The sequence below is a fragment of the Vipera berus genome (assembly GCF_964194415.1).
Source record: "Vipera berus genome assembly, chromosome: 5".
NCBI classification, from domain to species: Eukaryota; Metazoa; Chordata; class Lepidosauria; order Squamata; family Viperidae; genus Vipera; species Vipera berus.
Genome location: NC_138207.1, coordinates 27,568,710 through 27,593,658, shown reverse-complemented (window position 1 = coordinate 27,593,658; position 24,949 = coordinate 27,568,710). Strand labels below are relative to the sequence as shown.

The window sequence follows — 24,949 nt, the reverse complement described above, 5'->3', positions numbered from 1 at the left end:
TCTGTCACTACCTCCACTTCTTCCCCATCTATTTGCCAGGAATTGAGAGGGCCAGATGCCATGATCTTCATTTTCTTAATGTTGAGTTTCAAGCCCACTTTTGCACTCTCCTTCTTCACTCACAACAAGAGGCTCTTTAGTTCCTCTTCACTTTCTGCCATTAGAATGGTATCGTCTGCATATCTTAAGATGATATTATTATTATTATTATTATTATTATTATTATTATTATTATTATTATTATTATTATCATTATTATTATTATTATTATTTATTGTTATTATTGTTATTATCTGCAATCTTAATTCCAACTTTTGATTCATCTAGCCCTGCCTTTCTCATGATGTGCTCTGCATCAGGGCAGGGCGACAGTATACAGTCCTGCCGGACTCCTTTCCCAATTTTGAACCAATCAGTGGTTCCGTGTCCAGTTCTCACTGTTGCTTCTTGACCCGCTCACAATTAGATGATCTGTTTAGATGATAATTTAGCCATAATTTTCGGAATGAACCACAAATAACAGAAAACAGAACGAAGCGAAAGAGCCAAAAAATAGAGCGCAGGAACAACAACTTGCCAAGCGGCCCTTCGACCCTCCCCACCCCCGCAAGGCTTCGGTTCACGGCCTCATTAACCCGGCTAAAATGTTTCGCTTCGTTACATGCTTGGCATCTCTGGATATCAGGCTCACCTCAGGAACCTCCAAGCCATCCCAACACCACGTAGCTCCGGCCGCCACAGGCTACAAACGTTCCCTTCAGGCAGCCGAGACAGCAGAGATCAGCAAATTCCGCCCAACGTCTTCGCTTTGCCAGAGAGCATGCGCGCATCTTCATTGGTCGAACGCGGCGACGCTGCCTCCAATCGCTGACATCGTCTCCAGATGTTTGAGCCAATAAGGAACTCAGAGACAGTCGGTGCTCTGGGCTCCGTATGCCTACGTTTCCATTGGTTGTTTTAAAATGTATTAGGGCTTTATAATGGGCTTTATAACCTGGTCGTGGTTGTTAATTAACAAACGAAGGCATGAAAACGTTGACTGTCGAAAGATATAAATTTGTACGTGTCTTGACTGCTCGATTGTCACATGGCGATATTTATTTATCACATTTATATGGAGCTACGTCATGGGAGTGTTTAACTTTTGATAAAAATCACCACCAGTCAATTGCAAGAAAAGAAAGCTTTACTCGAAACAACATCCTGCGACGATAACTTTAATGTTAAATAACTACCTATTTATTCTTTAGGAAGGACTGGATAGGTTAGACAAGATGCCAATCGAATCTAAGCATTTGGCTGACCGCAATCAGCCATAATAGACAAATTCTAGAATAAGCTGTTTTATTAGTGTTGCCGTGGTTACTGAGATTTTTTTTTTTACCCAGCGATTAAAAATAATTAGAAAATTGAATTGCTCTTGGGCATTTTACGAAAACTTAATTATGACCGTAGAATCAATTACCCAAAGAAATGGTGGCGCCCATTAATGGAATGCAACGATCCCATTGAATACCATAGTAATTTCTTTGCAAAATACCCGTTCCCTCCGGAGTACATGAGCGCACGTCTAAAGCGCCTTTCCTCTCACTGTTAAATAAGCGCAATCCCGATCCCAACTAAAATAACTTTTAGGAGTGGGAGAACTATTTCCCCGGCGGAGAGCAAGATTGGGCTGACAACGCCTCTCTCTCTTGTGGAGAGGGTAGCGCGCAATCCGGTTCCACTCAGGCTGCAGCCTTAAACCCTGCCACCCGGTATAAATGGCTTCAAGCAGCCTTCGATAGAGAAGCTGCCTTCGTGGTGGCTGGATTGCGGGGTGGGGGGGGGATGAGACTGACGTCTCCTTCCAGCTGACCGGCGTGGGGCGGTGCCCTTTGCGGAAGCGGTAGTCTTTGCAGCGGCTAGAGAGGCGAGGATTGGGCAGGAGGCGTTTGGGTTTGGATCGGGAGCCTGGGCTAGCTGGAGCCATGGTGCAGGTCTACAACTTGCACCCGTTTGGGTCGCAGCAAGTCGTTCCTCTGAAGCAGGAACCGGCGCTCTTCTGCTGCGGGCGCGACGTACTCCTGGTGGTCTGCGGCCCCGGCGCCTGCAAGGTGGAAGTGTTTGCAGAACTCTGCGAACCACTCGGCTCCTTCAGTACTCTGGGCCGAGTACTGTCCATGGCGTATGGCGAAGTGGGTAAGCGCAAGCCTGACTGAACATCCAAAACCGAGTCGGAGGGAAGGAAGGCAGTTCACTAAATATGCTGCCTTTTCCAAAGAACGGACATTTCCTTTATAAACGACATCTGGGCTCATACATCAGGCGAAGCTAGGCTTCTTGTCTTGATGAGCGAGACAAAAATTTATGGAATTTTGTGACCATTGTTGGCCTGGTGGGCACTCTAATCCACTGATCCTTTATGAAATCATGCCGGGGAAACACCTAACTCTTTAGGTGTTAACAGATAGAAAATTGGACGACATATAAATTTAATAAATAATAAACTTTTATATCATTTCCACTATGTTAATTACCACCACCACCCTTGTTCCCCTTCCTACCTTGATACTTTTTCTCGGAATGTGGAGGCATTTATAAACGAAGTTTCTGGAGCTCATTATGAGTTCAGAGGCAGGCTTGAACAAAGATGATGCTAGAGGCTGACATTTTGCTTTGCCCTACACCAGTTTCCTATTGAATTAAAAGAAGAATGAGCTAGAGGAAGAGGCCAGTTATAAGTATGGGCTTGTCCCCAGGCAGCATACTGAGGAACCCCAAATGTAAACTGAAAATCATGCCTTCAAAAAGCAAGGATGAGGTTTGTGCAACATCAAAACTAATGATTAGTGCTTAGTTTGAAGGCAACCTCATACTGTAATCACAAGTTTATCCTTCCAGTAACTTGAGTTTTATAGTTGAGCCAAGACTTTGTCTAAGAATCCTTATTCTACTTATTCTATAATCAATATGATCAGCATCCTTGTTAATAAACTGCTAGGATTTTCATATTAGGTAAAGGTAAAGGTTCCCCCGCACATGTGTGCTAGTCGTTTCCGACTCTAGGGGCCGGTGCTCATCTCCGTTTCATAGCCGAAGAGCCAGCGCTTGTCCGAGGACATCTCCGTGGTCATGTGGCCGGCATGACTAGACGCCAAAGGCGCACGGAACGCTGTTACCTTCCCACCGTAGTGGTCCCTATTTTTCTACTTGCATTTTTACATGCTTTCGAACTGCTAGGTGGGCAGAAGCTGGGACGAGTAACTGTTCTTAAAAGGCATATAAAAACAGTCTTACCCAGTCGGTGATGTTACACAATCCCCATGTAGTAAATCAGGGTATTGCAATATACAAGTTTGCTAATTATGATAAATACAAATACAAAGTCTCAGGGCACTGTTACGCATTTGGCATGATCTTCTGATGGAATTTCCGGCTAATTCAAGAGCTAAACTTAGTTCACATTATAGTTTGATTATACAAACTTCTATGTTTTACTATGACATTTGTGTTTATGGCCAGTCTTTTTCAAAATCAGTTTTTGCTTTTCAGGAGATTATGTGGCCACTATTGAGGAGAAACACAACACCCTCTTCTTACGAGTTTACGTTAACTGGAGATACATGTCCTCTGGCAGTTCACGCGTTTGTGTGCGGATGCAAGGTCATAACCCAGAAGCTTCCTATACTGAGAGTTCTAAAGAACAAATGTCAATCATAGAAATACCTCTTTCTGATCCTCCCACATGTTTCTCCTGTTGCCCTTTATCAGGAGACCTACTGATTGGCTGCAAGAATAAGTTGATATTATTCCACTTGAAGCATTTAATTGTGAGTGAGGATGTAAAAGTGATGGACTTTGAGCGTTCCTTAATTTTGCACATGGAGAAATTCACCCCAACAGAAGTTGCATTTTGTGCAGGGTATGTTGCTGTCACAGCAGAACTGGAAGTCCTTGTCTTCAAGTTACTAACTGGGGAGAAAGTAACTTTGGCTGGTAATAGCAAACAGCATATCTGTGAATTTGTAGAGCCTGAAATACCCGTTAATGAAGGTCAGTATGATATTTAAAATACCCAGATTAAGACTGTGCCTCCCAAGATCAGGTTTTCTGGTCTTGAGAAAAGCAGCATACAGTTGATCATTAAAAAATCATTCTTTCAATGTTACAACAGTCTGAATGAAGGAACTTAACCACCTGTCCTCATAGTTGCGGCCATTGCAGCCTTCCTGTAATCACATGTTTGCAAGTCAGATGCTTAACAACCAGCTTACAGTTATGACATCATGGCATTCCACATTGATTGCCAATAAGTAAAATCAATGGAGAAGATGGCAAGAGGGTGCAAATGGCAATCACATGATTGTGATCACCATGGGATGCTGCAATCATGTGAGATTCATCTAACAACCAACTGGGATTGCTAGTATGTCAGTGTGAGGCATGTGATGTTATGCTTTATGACTGCATTGCGTAGCAATAGCTCCCAGTCCCAATTATTGGTAAGCAAGGACCACCTATACAAGATTAGGCTGGTAGTGTTTTCTGTACTAAGTTCTGGTTTTCTTGAGAGTTGAAGACATTTTATACTAACATTCTTTTCCACTTACTAAAGGTACAAGAGAGGAAGTTGATCAAACTCAATCAGAATCAGATGGGTTTGTTTTCTGTCAGCAGCCCGTGGAGCTTCTTGGAGAAGAAAGTAGCAAGTGTGAGATACCTATTATTTTGGAGTCGATTAGCTTAACTGGTGAAGATTTAAATTTCCAAGTGCAGTATGTTCTGTACAGGTAATAAAACAGATCACTAATAATATATTTTTTAGATATGTATTGTACATACATGACACAATATTAATAACAATTCCTCTTTGAAATGCATACTTTCACTTTGCCCTATAGTAGGGCAAAGCATCATCATCTAATATCACTGGTTGGCTGGATCCACAAACCTGGTTTAACAATTTGTCAAGCAAATCTTAGTAACCTGGTTCATATAACATGCTCAGCTGCAAAGTATGTTTACAGCTTACAATAAGCTAAAACTAAACAAAGCATTCTGTGGATATTCATCTCTAGTTTCTATCTACTATGATGAAATTATTGTCAGCAGCTTACATAAAATAAAAAATAAAACATCCATGGTTCACTTAAAATCTAAGTTAAGGGGGGTGTCTTCCAAAACAGCATAAACAAAATGTTCTTTTTCCAAACTGTAGATAAATAGGCAATGTTAAAATCATCTCTTTGTCTTTCTCTTTAGCTGTTAGGACAGAGTCCACATGCATATTGTTTTCCCTCTAGTGATGACAAAACAGCAAGCATTCTCTAAAAACTAGTTATTCCAATGGCATGATTTCCTCTCTGATAGTGTTGCTCTAGCTTTGAAAATGTAGTATTTTATGTCTCTTTCTCCAGCAGCTAATGTTAGCTAATATAGTGATATATTCTATAGATTATGTTATTATAAATAACTTCATAAATTATATAAAGTTATCAGTATCCAACATTTTCCAAAATAAATCAATCATCAACTCACAACAGTTTGTCAATATACTGTCAATGTTATAATGGTCTTAGAAAAATTGGGGTACAACCTATCCTTGAAGTTAACCATCACAGCACCCCAAGGGGATGAAATTGCATTTCCCGTGCTTGGCAACTAGTTTACATTTATAATAGTTGCTGCCTCTTGCAGTCATGTGATTCTGATTTGTGACTCCCGGCTGGCTTCCAACAGGCAGAGTCAATTGGGGAACCCAGAACTGTGGTAAAAATACTTGTAAAATCAGTCTGGGCACATTCATTTGATTTCCATGTTAAGTAAAAGGCAAGATAAACAATGGATGGAAACTAATCAAAGAGAGATCCAGCCTAGAACTAAGGAGAAATTTCCTGACAATAAGAACAATCAACCAGTGGAATGGCTTGCCTTCAGAAGTTGTGGGTGCTTCATCACTGGAGGTTTTAAAGAAGAGACTGGACAACCACTTTTCTGGTATGGTATATAGGGTCTCCTGCTTGAACAGGAGGTTGGGACTAGAAGACCCCCAAGGTCCCTTCCAACTCTTATTACTCTGTTCTAATTCACCAAGGAAACAATAGGAACACTTACAATGTCTTATGTGCCAGTTTTCGAAGGCTATTTTAGCCAAAAAAATGCAAATTGTTAAAACTGTTAAAGAATGCCCTGAATTTGAAGACTAGTCAGTGTTACATACTTGTTTACTAATGCACAGAGATCTTAACTACTTCTGTTATGCCCTGCTTAAATTGGATGCTGTTTCTGACTTGAGCAGAAGATGAATATGAATATGAAAGAGCAAAAAAATTGCATAAAGATTCCTGCGATCTCATTGTAAAAGTAGAAAACAGCTAGCTTGTCGTCTTTTCATTTGTCACTTTTCTTTGTAGGCGTTTTGCTCTGGATGTGTCCTCATTTCCTTTTTCTGCTGAAGATGCCAAACTGCACTCTCTTCAGCTGCTGCCAATACATGAATCAGGTACATTTCTGAATCTACAGCAGACATGTCAAACTTGCGACGTCATGTGATGTCACGTGATGTATCAGAACTTTTTCCCCATTGCCGGCAATGGGGTGGGCGCAGTTTCCTCGTGACGCGTCTGGCCCGACAGCCGGCAGTTTGACACCCCTGATCTACAGTATCATTATGGATGTTGTGGAGAAATGCATCTCATTTCCAATATTAGATTCCATCTCATTTCCAATGTTAGACAAAGCTAGAGCTTATACTGGGGAAATATTTTCAATAAATGCAATACCATATATTGACAGCAAACTTTAATTTCAGTAACCTCAGAATTTGGATCAGAGTCATATTTAAAATAGTTTTAATTGTGAGAATTTCAGAATCATAAATCCAATCATAAATTGGAATACTGTGGCAATTTAGAAACCTATATAAATTCAGTTGAAAACTTCTAGGGGGTTATAATATTTTTTAAAACAAATTTCTGTTTTGAATTCATTTTTTACTTTAAAATTTTCTTAGAGTTACAGCTTGTAACATGATGTAATGAAGTTGGAATAAGGAGGATCTGTTGATTATGAGAAGAGACTGTAGGAACAGTCTGTGTAATAATAAATAATCTGCAATGATTAATAATAATATAGTAATAGTAATAATAATAAACAAGTTGGAAGGGACCTTGGAGGTCATCTAGTCCAACCCCCTGCTAAGGCAAGAAACCCTATCAGACAGTCTCTTGTTGAAAACTTCCAGTGTTGGAGCATTCACAGCTTCTGGAGGCAGGTTGTTTCACTGATTAATTTTTCTAACTGTCAGAACAATTAATCAGTGGAACAACCTGCCTCCAGAAGCTGTGAATATTCAGGTTGATATCAACTTTGTCCACCCTTCACATACAATTAATGGCAAGTTCCAGGGATCAGAACTCTAGTTTCTGTTGATCTTCTAGATTTAATACCAAATTCATCAGTGTAAGATCAATTGGATCTTACTGAACTGGGCTGAAAATCTTTATCCTGACATTTTGGTATTTTGTAATGTGATATTAAATATGGTCTTTCCAAAAACATCCTCATTCTATGCCATGCATATGTTAGTTTTCCTGGATACGTAAGAGCTTTTTCAGTACACTTTCAGTTTCTGGGTTATTTTATTTCAGCTGTTAAAATTGCAGGGTTCTTGTACTCAGCCCACAAAATATCTCCTAATTCATATGGTATAAATGTTAATCTAGTTTTAGATGCCCTAATGTTACTAATGTTAATTTTGCTCCAGGATCGCTTGGAGTTTACAGCATGTAAGAAAGCTCTGCATCAGATGGTTTGCACCAAGAAATTGCCTAATCAGTCATTTCTTCTTCTTCCAGAATGTTCCTCTTGTGCTCCTCTTGTGGGTTTTTTTTCTCCCATCAGAATATCAACATTCTGGCTCCACTATGTACTCAATTCTGAATTACCGTAGGTTATATGTATGTAGGGAATTTCTTCCCTCCCTTTGCGATTTTCCACGAGGTTTGTCTGGCTTTTGTATTAAGGAATTTCAGGTTTCTTAAGCCTGCTGGGTTTTTTATTTATTTATTTATTTATTTATTTATTTATTTTACATGGGTTGGCACCATTTTTGCTGCAGTGGAATTGGCTGTTACAGAAAGCTTGTTAACATATATCTTCCTTCTCCGGCTTGATGGTTTGTTTGTGGATTGAGTTACAGTGTATCATCCAGACACCCATGAATGAGATGAGTAGCCATACAAATCAAATATATCTTCTTCATTATCATCATCATCTCAAATTAGCCAGACCTCTACAGTTCATCTGATTCAAAATTTCTAAAGTTGCTGGATTGAGAGAAGGCTCCAGCTCTTACCTAGTATCTGGTGATAGATTTTCTCTTTTTTCATCTAGGGACTTCTGTCACAGCTAAGAAAGAAGATACAACTAAACAAGAATTCCTGAGTTTGTTTTGCTTTTTCTCCCTACCACACGTGGCATACCTATACACAATCAATGACTTAGTGGAACTTATTTCTACCTACCAGTATTCAGAAAGATCCCAGCAAGCAGTTCTTACACCTCAGTTCCTGCATGTCATTACAAGGTATCACATTTTATTGTCCATCATCCTTCATTATGGTCCAGAACATTCCAATAGCGGTTCAGGTTCTATGTTGAGAAATTGGTTGCAAAGTTTGAGGACAGCTGACCAAGAATATCTATTGATAAGAAAGTAGCACTTATGTTTCCTTCACCAGATATACAGACAAAATTCCACATGCAACATGAAATGAGACAGGAGTTTAATGCTGGAAAGGAAAGAAGTTTTATTGTAGAAAATCCTTCTCTCTATAGCCTGCAGTAGAAATCTAAAAGCTTATGTCTTTTGTATTTAAGAATTATACTATACCATAGATTCTGGACAAGCCATTATTTAACTGTAATTGGTTAACTTGCAGTGGCTGGATGGTACTAAGCCATATAATATTGTGGTACTAAGCCATATAATATTGTTCCCAAACCATAGTAATCATATTGGGAGTTTGCACAGAACTAGCAAGATTTTTTTCTATTATTCAGCTTAAATTTATCAAATCTGCACATGACATTTCATCCGTTCTATATAGAAGGTTTTATCGCAACCCAGACTTTATAAACAATATTCTTATTCAGTAGAGATCTTAATTAATTCCTCTTTATTGATAAGAGCACTTAATGACTTGCATCTCCAAGATGGGATTGTTGAGGTGATTCTATTGGACATATCTGAAGGAGATTATCTGGAATCTAGCTCTAGCTCTAGCTGATTAGTTCAAACAGTAGTTCTATATATTTCACAGTGTATTGTGTTTACATTGTTACACACTAATAATCAATATTGTGTTTTCTTCAACCAAATATTCTATATGCTTTAGCATTCAGCCCTTAAAATTCTCCTGCTTGCATAGTCTGTTAGGAGTTGTAGTTATAACACATCTGGAATATAATACCTTGGCAGTGGCTTGATGGATATATTCCAGCCTAATTCCTCTTTGTTTTCCCCTTAGCAACAACCTGCAGTGCTTTACAGTGAGATGTAGTGCAGCAGCAGCTCGGAACCAAGACCCCTACATTGATACAACACTAAAGGTGCTCTGATTCATTTCTGAGATTAGTGTTGTGATTCAGGGTCAGCCTGTGGGTTCAGCAGTTGGGTCGGACGACTCAGAGGAGGAGGGGGGTGTTGAAGACCTTGCTGAGGGGATTGAAGATCTTGCTGATGATAGCCCTCAGACAGGCCCCTCCCACTTGGTCACCACGGAGACCCAGCTGTGTGAGCCTGACAGTGTGGATGAAGATGACCCACAGCTGGCCCTGTTCAAGGACGCAGGAGGCAGTCAATTAAGAGTAAACAGAGGAAGGCAATGGGGCTTCTCAGAAGGAGGCAGAGAGAAGCCACGCCCTGAACTCTATATAAGGGGAATGTTTGGGAGGGCTGGTTTGCTGAAGGCAACCGCTCGGATGGTTCATGTTTCTTAAAGCTCCTGTTTCTTGGTTCGTGTCTTGTTTGTTTTTGTAGCTATAAATTTGGCAGGCGTATTCCAGCCTCTTGCCGGTTGTAAAGGGGTTGTCCCTGCCTTTTCTGCAGGGCCGGTAGCAGGCTGGTACAGAACAATTAGCTTTGTTTGTTTCCAGAGTCCACATGTCCTTAATTGTGATGCAAAAGTAGGCAACTTTTGGGAAGCTGTTAGCCTCATTTAACATTTTTTTAGGGCAAGAGTCATAGTGAGCACCACCCTGACTCTTGCCCTTCCAAGGATCCAAAAGAGAAGCTCTTCTATACCTCTAGACAAAACCAGGGTTGTTCTGGTTTACTGCGTTTGCATGGGGAGTGGGGTAGTCCAGAGGGCAATGGAGAGAAAAGTGACATGGAGATTGGCTTCCAAACAATGCGGTAGCACGCATCAACCAAACAATAAAAAATATGCGTCATTTGCGAGGGTCGTTAACCCAGAAAGGACAATCGGATGAAATATAGCAAAAACTGTCAAAATTCAGTCAAGGTTGAAAATAACCAAGACTGCCTATTAAATCCAAAGGATTAGTTGTAGAGCAGGTCCAGAGGGCAGGGCACGTCCAGAGAACCAGGTGAGGTAGTCATGAAAGAGAAGTAAAAGATGTTTTTGTTATTAGGCTGTTTCAGTGAACAGCTCAGCCTCCATCCCAACCTGTTAACATGCTCCAGATGTACAAGGACAAAGGTTTTGGAACAGTGTTTTTTTGAACTCAGCAATTTTAAGACTTGTGTGTATTTCAGCATGCTGGCTGGGGAATTCTGAGAGTTGAAGTTCACACATCTTAATGTAGCTGAGGTTAAGAAAACCTCAAATACTGCATTAGAGGCAGCATTGACTAGCTGTGGGATGACTTCATGGTGAAGATGAAAACGGGATTTGAAGAGTTCCAAGATGGACACAAAAAGAGCAAAACTAACATAAAGTGATGTGCATTTCAAAAGAAATATCCTAACTTCATCAGCATATTTGAAAAATTAAAGCTGTCAGTATCTGATCAAGGAAGTTGTCTTGAATTAGATAGTTCAGTGAAAAGTAATTTAAACCCCATTAGGAGTTTTGTCCAATAAAAATCTCTGGAAACAGATGACTGGATATCATTCCAATCTCATTGGGTAGCATTTTATTAGAAGGGTTCAGAAGTACTCCTAATTTAATGATACCTGAATAGTGTTTAAAAATGCAGCTTTCAAATTGTGAATTATTAGGAAAATAAAATGAAATCAAATGTCTTTATAAATATGTATAAAGCTGTAGCATCATCACACCTTATAAAACTATTATTAAGAAGCCCACTGAGATTTAAGAAACCTTAAAATAATGAACCTTGGGCTGATTTTATTACCCGGTTTGGGGAGAATTTTTTATTCATTTATTTGGGATACCACTTGATTTCCAGTGACTCTTGGAGCAAATTTTAAGGATCAGATGGATGGATGAAACTTTTGGCCAACCTGGGAGGGGGCTTTGGGGTCACAAATGGGTGTTGGAGGTTGCCAGGTGATTCATTTTCTGTTCTAGAGAATTTCAAGATGTAATAATGCAAAGATATACTGTTTCTTCACAGGCTTGTCCCCCTGTATCTCTTGATGTTTGTACCTTGAGGATGCAGCTTTTTATAGGGCTGAAAGCCATCTCTCACTTCAAACACCATATCATCATTTTGACAAAAGCAGGTTCTGAGGACATTCTAGAGAAAAAAACACTTTCACGAAGACTCCTGTAAGCATAAAGGTTTCATGTTTTGGGGTGGAGGCAAGATTTTGATGTTTGGGACCAAAAGGAGATCATTCAGCAACTGATCATCTGGAACATATATTCTTGCCTTTCCGTTGCTATTGAAAGGATTCTAAAATAGCTGATAAAATTATTATGGTTGTGTAAACTTAAAATTCACAAATGCATATGTATCCTTTCAGTTACCGATTCTAAAATAGCTGATAAAATTATTATGGTTGTGTAAACTTAAAATTCACAAATGCATATGTATCCTTTCAGTTACCGAAAGGCTGATAACATCAAACCTAAGATTCCCTCAGAATCTGAACCTGGATGGAATTTGTATATTGTGAACACAACTTCAACTCTCCAACTCTACAAAGAAATGGTACTGTGCTATTCTGCATTTATTTTATTGACTTACAGAAATAGGATAATGTACTGTGGCCTAACGAGAACCTGAAAGTGACCCCTTTTTTCTGCTTTAGGTAGACTACAGCAAGACCTATGAAAATGTAAGAACAGAGAGTTGTATTCATCTCTTAAGCGAGGCTCATTTGCTAGTCAGAACAGCTTTAATGGATCCTGCTCTGAAAGACTCGGAGGAGAAGGAAACTCTCCTAGCAGCATTTCATGAGAGTTGTGCTCTTCTTGGAGACTGTTACAGCAGGTCTGAATATTTTGTGCAAGAAAAATCTTTATTTCAATCATATGACAGGGATGAAATTGGAGAATTGTCTTCTTAAAGACCATGCACTGCCTTAGAGGCCACCTTTGATTCAAAATTAGCACTACTATGTTCTTGTCTTAAGGAAGATAAATAATCTCTGTACATCTTCAGCTTAGCTAAAAGAAATAAGGGAGAATAGGTCAGCCCAGAAATATATATATGTACTGTATATATATATTGTGTGTGGGGGGGTGGAGCACCCAGTCTAATAAATATAAAGCAGTCTGTTCTGCATTTCGCTCCAGTCTAGGAGCATTTTTTGGAGGCAGACATCACTACTGTGAACACTGTAAATTCAAAATTTTGTGACAGTCACAAAATTTTGAATGTATACATATACATACACACACGTACACACACACATGTATATATATATATACACATACACACACATATACATGTGTGTATCGTGTGTGTATATGTATATATATATATATATATATGTATGTGTATATGTATATGTATATATGTATAGATATAGATATATTAGTCGGAAACGACTAGCACGCATGTGCAGGGGAACCTTTACCTTTTTATAGATATGTATATATGTATGTGTATCACATACATATTTCCACAGTATATATTATACCAGTGGAGGATTTCAACTGATTTGGACTGCAAGACCCATAATCTTTAATAATAGCAGAAAATGGGAGTAAATTCATTTCGAGGATGCAGAATGTCTAAGAAAATAAAGGACGTGGCAATCAATCTTCCAATCCCCACCTTTTTTTTCTTTATATAGGATATGATTAAGAAGCAGCTTGAATTTCTGCTTTCAACTGCCCACATTTTTGTCAAAAGGAGTTTTCTCTTATAAGTCAAGACAATACACACAGAACAAGAGCTTTGTAGTTAACCTAGCTTGCCTTCATCCCCATCTCAACTTCTATTCTCCTGGCTCTTTTCCTAATTTTGTACTGTGGTCTCTACTTATCTACCTTAAGAGCACATGCTAAATTTGAAGAGAAAGTATGAAATCTGAAATTTCCCATTCTAATGGTTGAACTTAATATTCTGTAAGCTATTTTCCATGTCTTGGTTTTCTTCAGAGGTATTTGAATTACAGTGGCTAGAATTAAAGTTAAAATCACATTTAGAGATTGTGGAGGGAGATATACAGCCTGGAAAAGACTAAATTTTAAATTATGTAAGAAAAATTTTATAATGAGCTAAATTAGAGCCACATTTATGAAAAATATCATGTCCTCTTCTTACAAAATAAACCTGATCCGTTAGCTCTGTGTCTGTAGTTCCAGCACAAGACTATTGTAAGACCAACTCTAATTTTAGTTACCCATACAGAGAGATGATTACGTTGTTAAAGTGCTGTGTATTAAATGGATTTTAATGTCTCTTTGTTGACTTCTATGCTTTCAGGTTTGACACCAAAGACTTCCATCTTGCACTCCCTTACTATAAAATGTCTGGCCTTTCTATATCTGACATTCTGAAGCGAGTAACATTTGAAGATAAAACCCAGAAGTATGAAAAAGGTTTTATATTCTACTTGCAGCACTCCTTGTATGAAGACATAGATGAAAAGCTAAATGAAGTAAGATGATGGATTTCTTTGCTTGTCCTACCTACATATAAGGTTCATGTCTTGTGTTGATTCTTTTCTTCCATTCACAATAATGAACAAAGTCAATAGAGTAAATAAAGCATTTAAGAAAATGAGTGGGACTACTGTTACTGTTGGCCACCAGAATGTTAAATAAATATGCAGGGAAACTAACTCAATGTTTCCTCAGAAATTAGTCGTGTTGAACTTAATCCTTGGTAAGTGGATTTGGGATTGCAACCTTAAACAGTGAATAGGTGTTCTGTTATAAACTGAGAAGCTATACTTCCCCTGTGCTGTTCATAAAAGAGAGCCAGTTTAGGATAGAGGCAGCCCTTGACTTACGACCAGTTACTTGGCTTTTTTTTTCTTGAAAACTGGTGTTAATCCCCATTTCCATTTCAAATGTATATTGCAGGCAATGGATTTGCTTAACAGCCATAGATTTGCTTAATAACCACGGTGATTAGCTTAACGATCACTGCAAAAAATGTTATAAAATCAGGCTGATCATTTCATGACCTGTTTAACAACCAGCAGCAAATATAACTATAATTCTGGGTTCAATTATGGTTTTAAGTTGAGGACTATCTATATGGCTAAGGCACTTGGCTAGAAACCAGGAGGAGACCATGAGTTCTAGTCCTGTCTTAACCACAAAAACCAGCTGAGAGACATTGAGCCAATCACATTCTCTCACCCTTAGGAAGTATGCAATGGTAAATCATTTCTGAAATCTTAGCAGGAAAATTACAGGGACTAATACAGGCAATTGCCAGGAGTCAAGACTCACTTGAAGGCATCAAAAATAAAAATCATTCTTGAGAAGATGACGTGATTATCTCAAAGGGCAGACAATTGTCCAGGTTGCCTTTGAGAGTGTTCTGCTCTCCCACAAAGGCAAGAAATTCCACTGGCGTAGTAGAGGACTTCCCAGGATAGTTTATATTTGGCAAATCTCCTTTGACTGTGAATGCAGCCATTACATGCTCTCAGATGCCTAATATTGTAGGTTCCTCCAAAGATGATGTATTTTGCCCAAGTAAGTAGACAGAAAAAGTTGGATCTTGAAAGAACTGTTGCAAATTATGAGCATTTCATGATTCAGGGATCTATCCAGTTCTCTCATGAGCTGCTTCACATTATTTTTGATATGTTATTATGACCTTTTAGAGAGTTTGATAACTGCTGATTACATTTATGCCTTGTGTTATAAATAAGATTGTAACAAGAACTAGATTGATATATCTGTCTGCATTTTTAGGACTGGGCTGCAAAAGTGCTCCAGATATTCCACCGTGCCGAGCCAAACCAAATACCCCACATCCTCTGCAGTCCTTGCATGAAAAATGTATGCCCTAAAATGGCAACGAAGTATCTGGAAATGATAGAAAAGGTGGCTCCATCTGTTGTGGTGACATTGGCCAAGGCTTCAGTGGCTCTGAAAAAGGGGGATTGGGATGGATCTAAAAAGGAGCTAGACAGCCAAGCAGAGGTACAGATCATTGGGGGATACATATCCTATATGTATACATACATACACATCATTACAGCACAATAGAGGTAATTGGTATCAACATTCTGCTAACAATTGTGTTTGGAAGTAGATCTTCCATGAAGGTTTTCCTCCCTGCAGACATTTCAGTCTGTTCACTGTTTTGGAGAAGAACAGAGGTACAGGAGCAGAGCTCCCATCTGCAGACTGAAGGTCCTAGACCCCAGTATCTCAGACAAAGGGGAAAAATCCCTGTTGCAACTATTCCTTATAGTGCAACAATCTAGGTGGGCCAATGTCTTAGCATGGGGTAAGTTTCCATTATCCTCTCTGTGGCAGTCAGGAAGTGAGAAGGGTTTGTTTTGGCATTCAGTCCTAAGGTTGAATGAATGATTCCTTTTTTCATGAGGGAAGAGTAAATGGCTGTTCTGTTTTCTTTTAGATATAGTGTTTTTGCAATTCACATTGTTAGAGAATAAAGATAGAAGATACATTGCAGAATAAGAGATTTGATGGATGAGTTTATGCTCTAGTTATAGCACTTTTCAGATGAATATAATATCCCTCCTCTGTTTTACATTCCTCACATTTTTGTTAGTTTTCCCTATTCCAATGACCTCCAGATGACTTGAACTGAAAATAGTGTAACAGGGTTAATGGGGGTGATCCACCACATCAGCAGAGTACCAGGTTCAGTATGGATGTTTTAAGTATCAGAAAGGAATTGTGTACCTCCATGTGGAACAGCATCTTTTTGCTGCAATCTTATTGGCATTCTTTCTCAGAGAAGCTTATCCTGTGCATAACATTCTCTACATTTTCTTGGCTAAATCTAGACTGTGGGATTGAACATGTTTTTGTCTCATCACAAAATTCTGAGGCTCAGAGAGGTGGTGCATGTATTTCAGTAGTTAAGTGAAAATACTAGGTCCTGTTCAGCTATGGATATAATGAGCAGCAGGAATTGAGAACAATCTTTCTTCACATCCTTTCCAATAAGACTACTCCTAGTGGATATACAGTATTTACAAATAATAATTGCATTATTTGCAAATCAGTTTTTAATTCTACAGTTTTCAGGTCATGGACTGAGGATGAACTTGATAGAGCTCATTTAGAGCTATTGGCTGGTGACTGAGTTAATGTTAATTCAAAATGTATTTATTTCATTTCATTTCATTTATTGGATTTCTATACCGCCCTTCTCCCTAGGGACTCAGGGCGGTTCACAGGGCATATATAAATAACTGTACAAAAATTAAAAAAGAATTAAACCATGCCCAATTAAAATACAGCAATAGTAAAAAATAAAACCAATTAAAAACCCATATTCCCCTTCAGGCCAGACCAGCTAACTCAAACAAGTGGGTCTTCAACCCGCGACGGAAGGATCGGAGGTCCGATGCCATCCGGAGCTCAACCGGCAGTTGGTTCCATAGTGCCGGGGCACCCACAGAGAAGGCCCTCCCCCTGGGGGCCACCAGTCGACATTCCCTGACCGGAGGCACCCTGAGGAGGCCCTCTCTGTGGGCACGCACAGGGCGGAGGGGAGTTGACGCCGGCAGCAGGTGGTCCTCGAGGTATCCCGGACCCATGCCATGTAAGGACTTAAAGATCATAACCAAGACCTTGAACCTCACCCGGAAGACAACTGGTAACCAATGCAGCTCGCGGAGCAAAGGTGTAACGTGGGAGTACCGGGAAACTCCCAAGACAACTCTCGCGGCCGCATTCTGTACCAGTTGGAGCCTCCGAGTGGTCTTCAAGGGAAGCCCCATGTAGAGAGCATTACAATAGTCTAGGCGAGAGGTCACGAGCGCATGAGTGACCGTACACAGGGCATCCCGGTCCAGGTAGGGCCGCAACTGGCGCACCAGGCGAACCTGGGCGAAAGCTGCTTTCAGCTTTATGCATGTAAACCTAATTAGTTGTGACTTAGTAAAGCATGATTAAAACGTCTGTCAGTACAATGTGAGTGTAAACCACAGCAATGAATGTGTCATGGCTTGATCATTCTGCAAAGGAAAGCAATGAAACATTGGATCCCTTAGCTTGTTTGCCATGTAATATCCATTAACATTAGGAATACCATCTACACCCTGGTCTTTTGAAATAAATATGGTCTAGGCATATATTTTGGCTAGATTTTTTTTAAAAAATGAATTGGCTACCATTCAAAATGTAGGGTGGAATACTAGCTAGATCTTGTATTTTGTCTGCAGATGAAATTGGTATGTGGTTTTGTTCGGGAGCCAAGACTTCTAAAACAGCACATTAAAGGACAAATGTTCCCAACTGAACTTGCTTTGTACCTGAAAGACACCAGACCTGGATTTCTCCTAGCTTCATTATTGGCTTTACATGAGAATAACAAAATGGAACTGGAAGAAGCAGACTCTTATATCAAGGTTTGTTGTGCACCATTTTTTGCTCTTTTTATTTATATATTTATTTAGGAAATTTTACATGGCCGCCTACTCACTCATAGTGACTCTAGGTGGCTTAAAAGTATAGAAAATAAAATAAAAAACATAACCCCTACCATCCTTGTAGTTAAAATCTATCAAAATAGTTCTGTTTCCAGTCTATAGACTTTATGATTAAATGATATATAAAAGTTGGAGTCATATTTTTTTCTCCTACTCTACCAAAGAAGTATAAAAAATTCAGTAGTCTAATTCATGTAATAGACAATTAATACAGCCAAAGATTGATTTGAATTGCTGTCACTGAAAAGCATGGCTTTTAATGGGAAAATGGCATGATAAAGCAATATCAATTCTAAGTGTGGATTTTTTTCAGGAAAATACATCTATTCTTTCCTAATTTTGTATTTATAGCTGAATGTAATAGTATGCATATCAGTTAACCAAAGTAAGGCTTGTTTGCGGTTGGACTTAAAGTGAAGGATGAACCCACCGATTCAAGCTTAGCACTATTTAAAATAAACTGTGATTGAATGTTGGAGTGAGCAATCTTTGATAGCCAGTGACCTCCCCAGCTTTTGAGGGGAAAAGAGCTGCAGTGTTGCACAGTGCAAGTAATTCCTTTTTTATATATTTTTGGAATGCAGATGCTGAGTGGTAAAAATGAAGATGCTGTTCCCCAATTCTTGGTAGACTTCTGGGAAGCTTTGCTTGTAGCATGTGCTCAGGAAGAGATTGCACAGAAGTTGCATTTTAAACTTGCTACACAATATATTTGGAGACTATCCAGGAAAGAGCTTCCTGACACTGAGCCTTTAAAAACCACTGAAGATTTGGTAAAGTACTTTGGATAGGGAAAAGAGACAGAGTGTACATCAGGATAAGCCAAGGCTGGAATAACAAAGCAATAGCACCTAGGCTTATATACAACCCCATAATGCTTTACAATCTCTGAGCCATTTACAGAGTCAGCATATTGTCCCCCAACAATCAAGGTCCTCAGTTTATCAACCTTAGAAGGCTGGAAAGCTGAGTCAACCTTGAGCGGTTCAGGATCCAACTCCAGACTGTGAGCAGAATTAGCCTGCAATACTGCATTCTAACCAGCGCACCATCAGGGCTCTTGAAACCATTTAATGGGGAAAAAACACAGTTGATCAAATCCATATCACAAGCTAGATCAAACCAGGTTAGAGCTATCAGATCTAGTCTGCAAGCAGTAGTTGGGAGCAGAGAAAGATAATAAAAAAATTACTCTGCTTCTATCTATTGATGGTCTAGATTTTTGCAGTCTAGATCTGTTAATCCTGACAGTGAAATGTGAACTTTGCACAAATGTATAATGCAGAACATTAAAGGGTTCATCATAAATGTCTTGTGTTAGTGATTTACCAGCCCTCAAAAGGATTGTTCAGTTGGTAGTAATGAAAGTCCTCTTCTTCAAACTTAGTTTTTTTCTTTGTATAGAAAAGTCATAGAACAGTGATTTTCCTATATACAAAGAGCTTCATCTCTTTAACAGTGAATTAAAAATTTACTGTTCGTGAAGAACACTATTTTAAATAAATTATACTTATTATAATCCAAATTGCTTTTTCTTGTGGCCTTCAGAAATAGAAAGAATAAAATATTTATTTATTTTTCACATTTTTGAACCACCCATCTCCCTTGGAGATGGACTTTGGGTGATATACTATTTTTATATTTTAATGTTTTATTGTATATCAAAATTAGAATTTTAGGAGGATGATTAAACACTGTTAAAATTAGTTAAAAGGCAAAGGGGGGCTCTCAGAACACCAGTCAGCCTCATGGCTATGTGCTTTCCTAGGCTCCTCACAGGAGGCCACAGACCATATCTTAACTCCAGGAAAATGGAGGCCTGCCTCACTTCCGGCGGAAGAATATTCCATAGTGCAAGGGCAATGACAGAGAAGACTCTCTTCCTAGCCCCCACCATTTGGAATTCTTTAACTGGTCTGCAACATACCTTCTCTGCTTGATTGGGTGGGATGAGCCAATGTAATTTTTTATTTAAAAATAAAAACTACAGCTTGAATTCTTGTATACTACATGATAATTGTCTTGGTTCCATGGTTTGTAGTCATGTGGCCTTATAAACTATCCATTTCTTGGAGACAGTTCTTATACCAAGTTTATTTTGCTTTGAAGAGAAAATTGGAACTAGATTTTGGTAGGAAACATTTTTTTTAAAAAAAATTGCTAGACATGAATTGCTGGTGTGGATTTTCTTGTTTTCCTACAATGTGCTTCCAGCTGTATTAGAGATTTCTATGTAGCTTGGGCAGCACAGAGAGTATTCTGTGATCTTATTACTGTAGCAAAGGGAAATTAGGCTGTGTAACTCTTTGCATAGTTTAATTTGAGAAAAAAATGATATATTAAATCCACAGATACCAGAAATAGAGGATGCTTAAGAGAATTGATGCTGTTATGAAATTGTTATTTATCTGTCTAAATGCACTATTAAAAATGTCTAATTATAAAGGCTTTGCATTTCATAAGAAAATAGTGCAATATCAAATAGTAGGTTATTGTGACTATTTTTAATTAAGTAAAGTTGATTATCTTTGCAGTAAATGTTAAATGAGACTAGAAAGCTGAATTTAAATATGCTTTCAGTTCAAATGACTGTCTTTTTCTTTTTACAATAACTTTTGTTTGGTGGTTTCAGATAAATTCCTGCAGTGATTATGGACTTATATTTTCTTGGATTATATTCATGATGTCATTAGTACCTCTTCCTGATTGGAATTCATGTGATGACCTTTCAAAATTACAAGTATGACATATGTTCACACCCTCCCTCCCTCTCCCTCTCCCTCTCCCTCCTATTCTATAATCAATAGGTTTATGATTAGATAAGGAAATAAAGCAGTAGGTGAATCTTGAAATATTGGGATGAATAGTGGAAGTCCATGTTTCTGAGTGTCTCGGTGTTAGGTTTCAACATAGGCATACTAGATTTAGACGCTTATTTTTAACTTTTTAAAAAATGTTCCCTTAATGCAGACATGTCAAACACAAGGCCCGGGGGCCAGATCTGGCCCGCGAAGTGGTTTCATGTGGCCCACGAAGCCATCCTGGAAACAGCGAGGGAACGGCCCCCACTGCCTTGGCTCTGGCCCAGAGACCGTCATTCTGCCAGAGACCCTCAGATCTGTCCCACTCCTGCCCAGGCCCCCATAGACACCCTTGATGCGAACTATGTAGAGCTGGCCACGCCCACCCAGCAGGCCACATGCACTCTAGCCATGCCCACCCAGTAGGCCACGCCCACCCAGGCCATACCCACCCGGCCCCCTAAGGGCAACCGCAATGCTGATGCGGCCCTCAATGAAATTGAGTTTGACATCCTTGCCTTAATGAATGGACAGTGTCCTGCCATGGAGGAGATGGATGACTGCAAGTGTTGTGCAAGAAATAAAACCCACAGAGCCAGCCTCTTTCTCCTCACATTCCTCACAAATGTTTGCATCCCAAGGACAAACTGAAGGAAGTCTTCTGCAGTCACACTAATAATTTCAATAAGCCTTCCAGCCTCAAATGCTGAGCATATAACCAACTCCTTCCTTGAGTAATCTCTGTCTCTTCCCTCCACGTGAGTAAGATTTTCTAGCATAAGGAGTCAGCTCTCTTTTCTTCCCAACCAGGCACCATAGAAGGATGGGAGAGTTGGTTTATGCAGGCCTGGTAAGGGTAATCAAGCAGGTGCTTTCTCTGCATGCTTCTCTTTGTCCTATTCTGGCATCTACTGTCTCCCTCAACCTTCACCCCAACTCTTCTCCCCCCACCCCCAGCTACTCTTCTCCAGATCAGCACTGACTTGCAGACATTCAAAATCTGGTGTTGTGGCTTACTCACAAGGATGCTGGTGTTTTCCCTTCAGCACAATCTCTCAAAAACTTCTGCCTTAAACACTCTGTCCTGAGTCACACACACCCCACACACTGAAACCAATTCTGAAGATATAATACTTTGCATCAGTATGAAAATATCCTAGTATTAAACAAGGAAAACTGTTCTAGACTGAGCAAAATAGTTATTACTGGCTATTCTTTTACAGACTATCATCAAATAGCAAAGGGGAAGGAAGACTTAGCGTCTAAGTCAAATTCAGATTTGTAGTTGCTTCAGTTCTGTACTGTCTTAATCAACCTTGCAGTTTTTAAAGATGAAAACCTCAGTGAGAGCTATAACTTTTAAATCCTTAAGTTCAGAAACTTCATATCAAAATAAGTTGTGCAATTCCCCCCCCCCATTTTGATGTCACTTTCCAGACCTACCATAATATGTTCTCCTGTTCTTTCTGCAGTCTCTCTTATGCAGTCCATCCTTCAAAATATCCTCCATTCTCTCATTTGTGAAGAATATTCCAGAAGATTCTATTTCTGGTCTGAGCATACATGTTCTTTGTGATACATGTTTAGGACAGCATGAAGCAGCTATTGACAAACTTCTGGATAAGTGCCCTGAAGCTGTCATACCTTATGCCCAGCATGAGCTGAGGGATGAACATCAGGTGAGCGTTAATAATCATAGCTATCTGCCATTTTTTCCCTTTCCTCCTAAAATCCAAACCATTGCAGTTTCACATGAACATTTTAGTACATACGTTCCTCATATGTAATTTTATTGTTCCATATCTAGTCAATAGTTTTAAAACTGAACAAAGTGACCCCGTTATGTTGAATGTGGGAAATGTATAACTTCTATTTTGTTTAAATGGTGAAATGGGCATACTTGTCAGAACACATGGTGCAAAATTTTGAAGATTATAAAGTATTTTCTATTGTTTCCTCAATGTAGTTTCCCAGCCTGGCATTTGCTTGCCTTATCATATCTCATACTGTAAAGTGATCGTGTTCTCCTGAAATATAAATATATGTCTTTGATACTTGCTGGCTGAATAAATTGTGCAGGAGTTTCTTAATAATAACCACATATGTAGGTTATGCTGTCAATAGATCATAGATGTGTTTGGAAGTATATTGGGTTACTAATCCTGTGTATGCATTTTAAGAATCAACAGGAAGTCTTGTATGTTCTAACCTTGCCCAACCTCAGTTGTTTTGAGTCCATGCTTTTTAAATTTTCTAACCAGTAAAACCAGCAGACTCTCAGATTGAAAAAGGCTAGTCTAGGCAATGCTCAGTGACGTTTGTAGCTCTAAAATGAAAATGGAGCAATATAATTATGAGGGGTCCTTGGTGCTCTCTGAGCTTGCTTGTTTTCTTGCAGATGTTTCATTACCCAAACATCAGTGCTAGTCATTGTATTTATTCCATTTAGACAGTGTCTTTTCAGAACCTCAGAATAACTACCTGAGGTTCTGAATTACTCCAATAATTTAGGTAGGAGACAAGATGATAAATAATATTCACAGGTTATCACAGGCCGTTGAATGTCACTGTCCTTCCCCAATGCTCTTTGGCACTTTGAATGGCACTAGAGGGAGCTCTCATCCCACTTCATTGGTTGATAGATCTTGAACCTCTCCTGAATGAATCACATCTTGAACACAGGAGCAGCAAGTCTGGCATATTTTGCTATTTAACATGCTCACTGCCATGCTTTTATGAGTAAATATAAGCAGCAGCAGCAGAAGAGTTGGATTCCTTTAAGAATAACACTCTTGATTTTCTATCTGGATCTTATTTTCTGACTGGCTTTAGGCTTTGTGGTGGAACAAACTTCTTCCTGAACTCTGTAAACGAACCAGACATGTTGGTGAAAGCTACCCTGTATTTCTGTCATCACTGCAAGGTAACAAAATGAGTTTTTATAGCACAGAGCTTTTGCAGTACATTGAATAGCCTTTCGCTCTCAAGAAGATGTTGTGGAGTGTTTACACTTCAGTGACTAAATTGAAGAACTGGATTCAGTGCAAATCACACATTTTTCTTACATGCAGACCACAAGTAACAATCTTCAAGGAGCAATGTTTGCTCATTTATTTATTTATTAAATTTTTACGCCACCCATCTTACCCACATTAAAAGTTGGTGGAGATACAGGCAGTACTCAACTTATGATCACAATTGGAATCAGAATTTCTGTTGGTAAGCAAGGCAGTTGTTAAGTGAGTTGCACCCAGTTTTGCTACCTTTTTGCCACGAATATTAAGCAAATCAGTAGAGTTGCTAAGTGAATCAGGCAGTTGTTAAGCGAATCCGGTTTCCTGCCCCCACTGACTTTCTCAGAAGATGGCTGGGAAGGTTACAAATGGCAATCAGGACTTTGTAAATACATGCTGGTTGCCAAGCTTTCAAATTTTGATCACTTGACCGATGCTATGGCGGTTGTAAGTGTAAAGATAAGTTGTAAATCACTTTTTTTTCCAGTGCTATTGTAACTTTGAATGATCACTAAATGAAAGATTGTAAGCCAAGCTTTACTCAGGAGTATTAAACACAATGTTTGTGTCCTTTTTGTCCAGAAACATTATCAGTCATTGCCACGGCACTGGAATTGAGAGACTTCCTTAATGTTTTACCTGAAGATGGGAATGCAGCATTCTTCTTGCCCCACTTGCTTCAGTGCAGCAGAAGATTGGTGACTTAAACATAAGGAGAAGCATCAGCCATTTTGGATTGTTCTTATGGGGTGCAAAGTACTCAAATGAACAAAACCTCATGATGCAACTATTAACTGAAAACTTTAAATGCTGGATACCCCAGGCATAGTCTCATGTACACGGGAAGAGTAGGGTTTGATGGATCTCCAAAGATTGTCATCCGATGTGTGGTAGGAGTACAGTACAGGTAAACTGGTGATTCTCAGCCTTGGCAGCATGAAGATGTCTGGACTTCAACTCCCAGAGCTCATAAATACTGAGCTAAACACATAGAGGAGATGTTGGTAATATGCACCCTCATCCCTAGCCTCTTCTGTATTAAATTTTGAAGCTTCCCAAAAAGCACTGCAAAAAAGCAGCAACGACTCTAGATTATTTTGGTGAGAGACAAAATA

General features: G+C 39.2%; 2 protein-coding genes across 3 annotated transcripts in view; one reads left to right on the top strand and one right to left on the bottom strand.

The window, feature by feature from the left end:
• HLTF (helicase like transcription factor) overlaps window positions 1-928 on the bottom strand; it is a 33,427-nt gene extending 32,499 nt beyond the window's left edge. For both annotated transcript variants that reach the window (XR_014026604.1, XM_081329067.1), the window contains exon 1: window positions 692-928. Coding sequence is in view for 1 of the 2 variants with exons in the window: in XM_081329067.1 (XP_081185193.1) it covers window positions 692-711 (20 nt within the window). In the remaining variant the exon portion in view is untranslated. The remainder of the gene's footprint in view (window positions 1-691) is intronic.
• Window positions 929-1,919: 991 nt separating this feature from the next.
• Window positions 1,920-24,912, top strand: HPS3 (HPS3 biogenesis of lysosomal organelles complex 2 subunit 1). Its single transcript, XM_081329336.1, has 17 exons — window positions 1,920-2,181; window positions 3,535-4,035; window positions 4,598-4,772; window positions 6,396-6,484; window positions 8,377-8,569; window positions 9,513-9,594; window positions 11,587-11,741; window positions 12,018-12,126; window positions 12,227-12,408; window positions 13,852-14,026; window positions 15,300-15,530; window positions 17,753-17,938; window positions 18,604-18,792; window positions 20,652-20,759; window positions 22,293-22,499; window positions 23,653-23,743; window positions 24,417-24,912. Exons 1-17 carry the CDS (start codon window positions 1,971-1,973, stop codon window positions 24,539-24,541), a joined length of 3,009 nt encoding a protein of 1,002 aa, XP_081185462.1. The 5' UTR covers window positions 1,920-1,970; the 3' UTR covers window positions 24,542-24,912.
• The last annotated feature ends 37 nt before the right edge of the window (window positions 24,913-24,949 follow it).

Coding starts and splice junctions, on each gene's coding strand:
- HPS3 (XM_081329336.1), top strand. CDS start 1,971: ATGGTGCAGGTCTACAACTTGCACCCGTTTGGGTCGCAGCAAGTCGTT. Junction 8,570..9,512: donor TTCCTGCATGTCATTACAAG/GTATCACATTTT, acceptor TTTTCCCCTTAG/CAACAACCTGCAGTGCTTTA. Junction 22,500..23,652: donor AGCTGAGGGATGAACATCAG/GTGAGCGTTAAT, acceptor GACTGGCTTTAG/GCTTTGTGGTGGAACAAACT.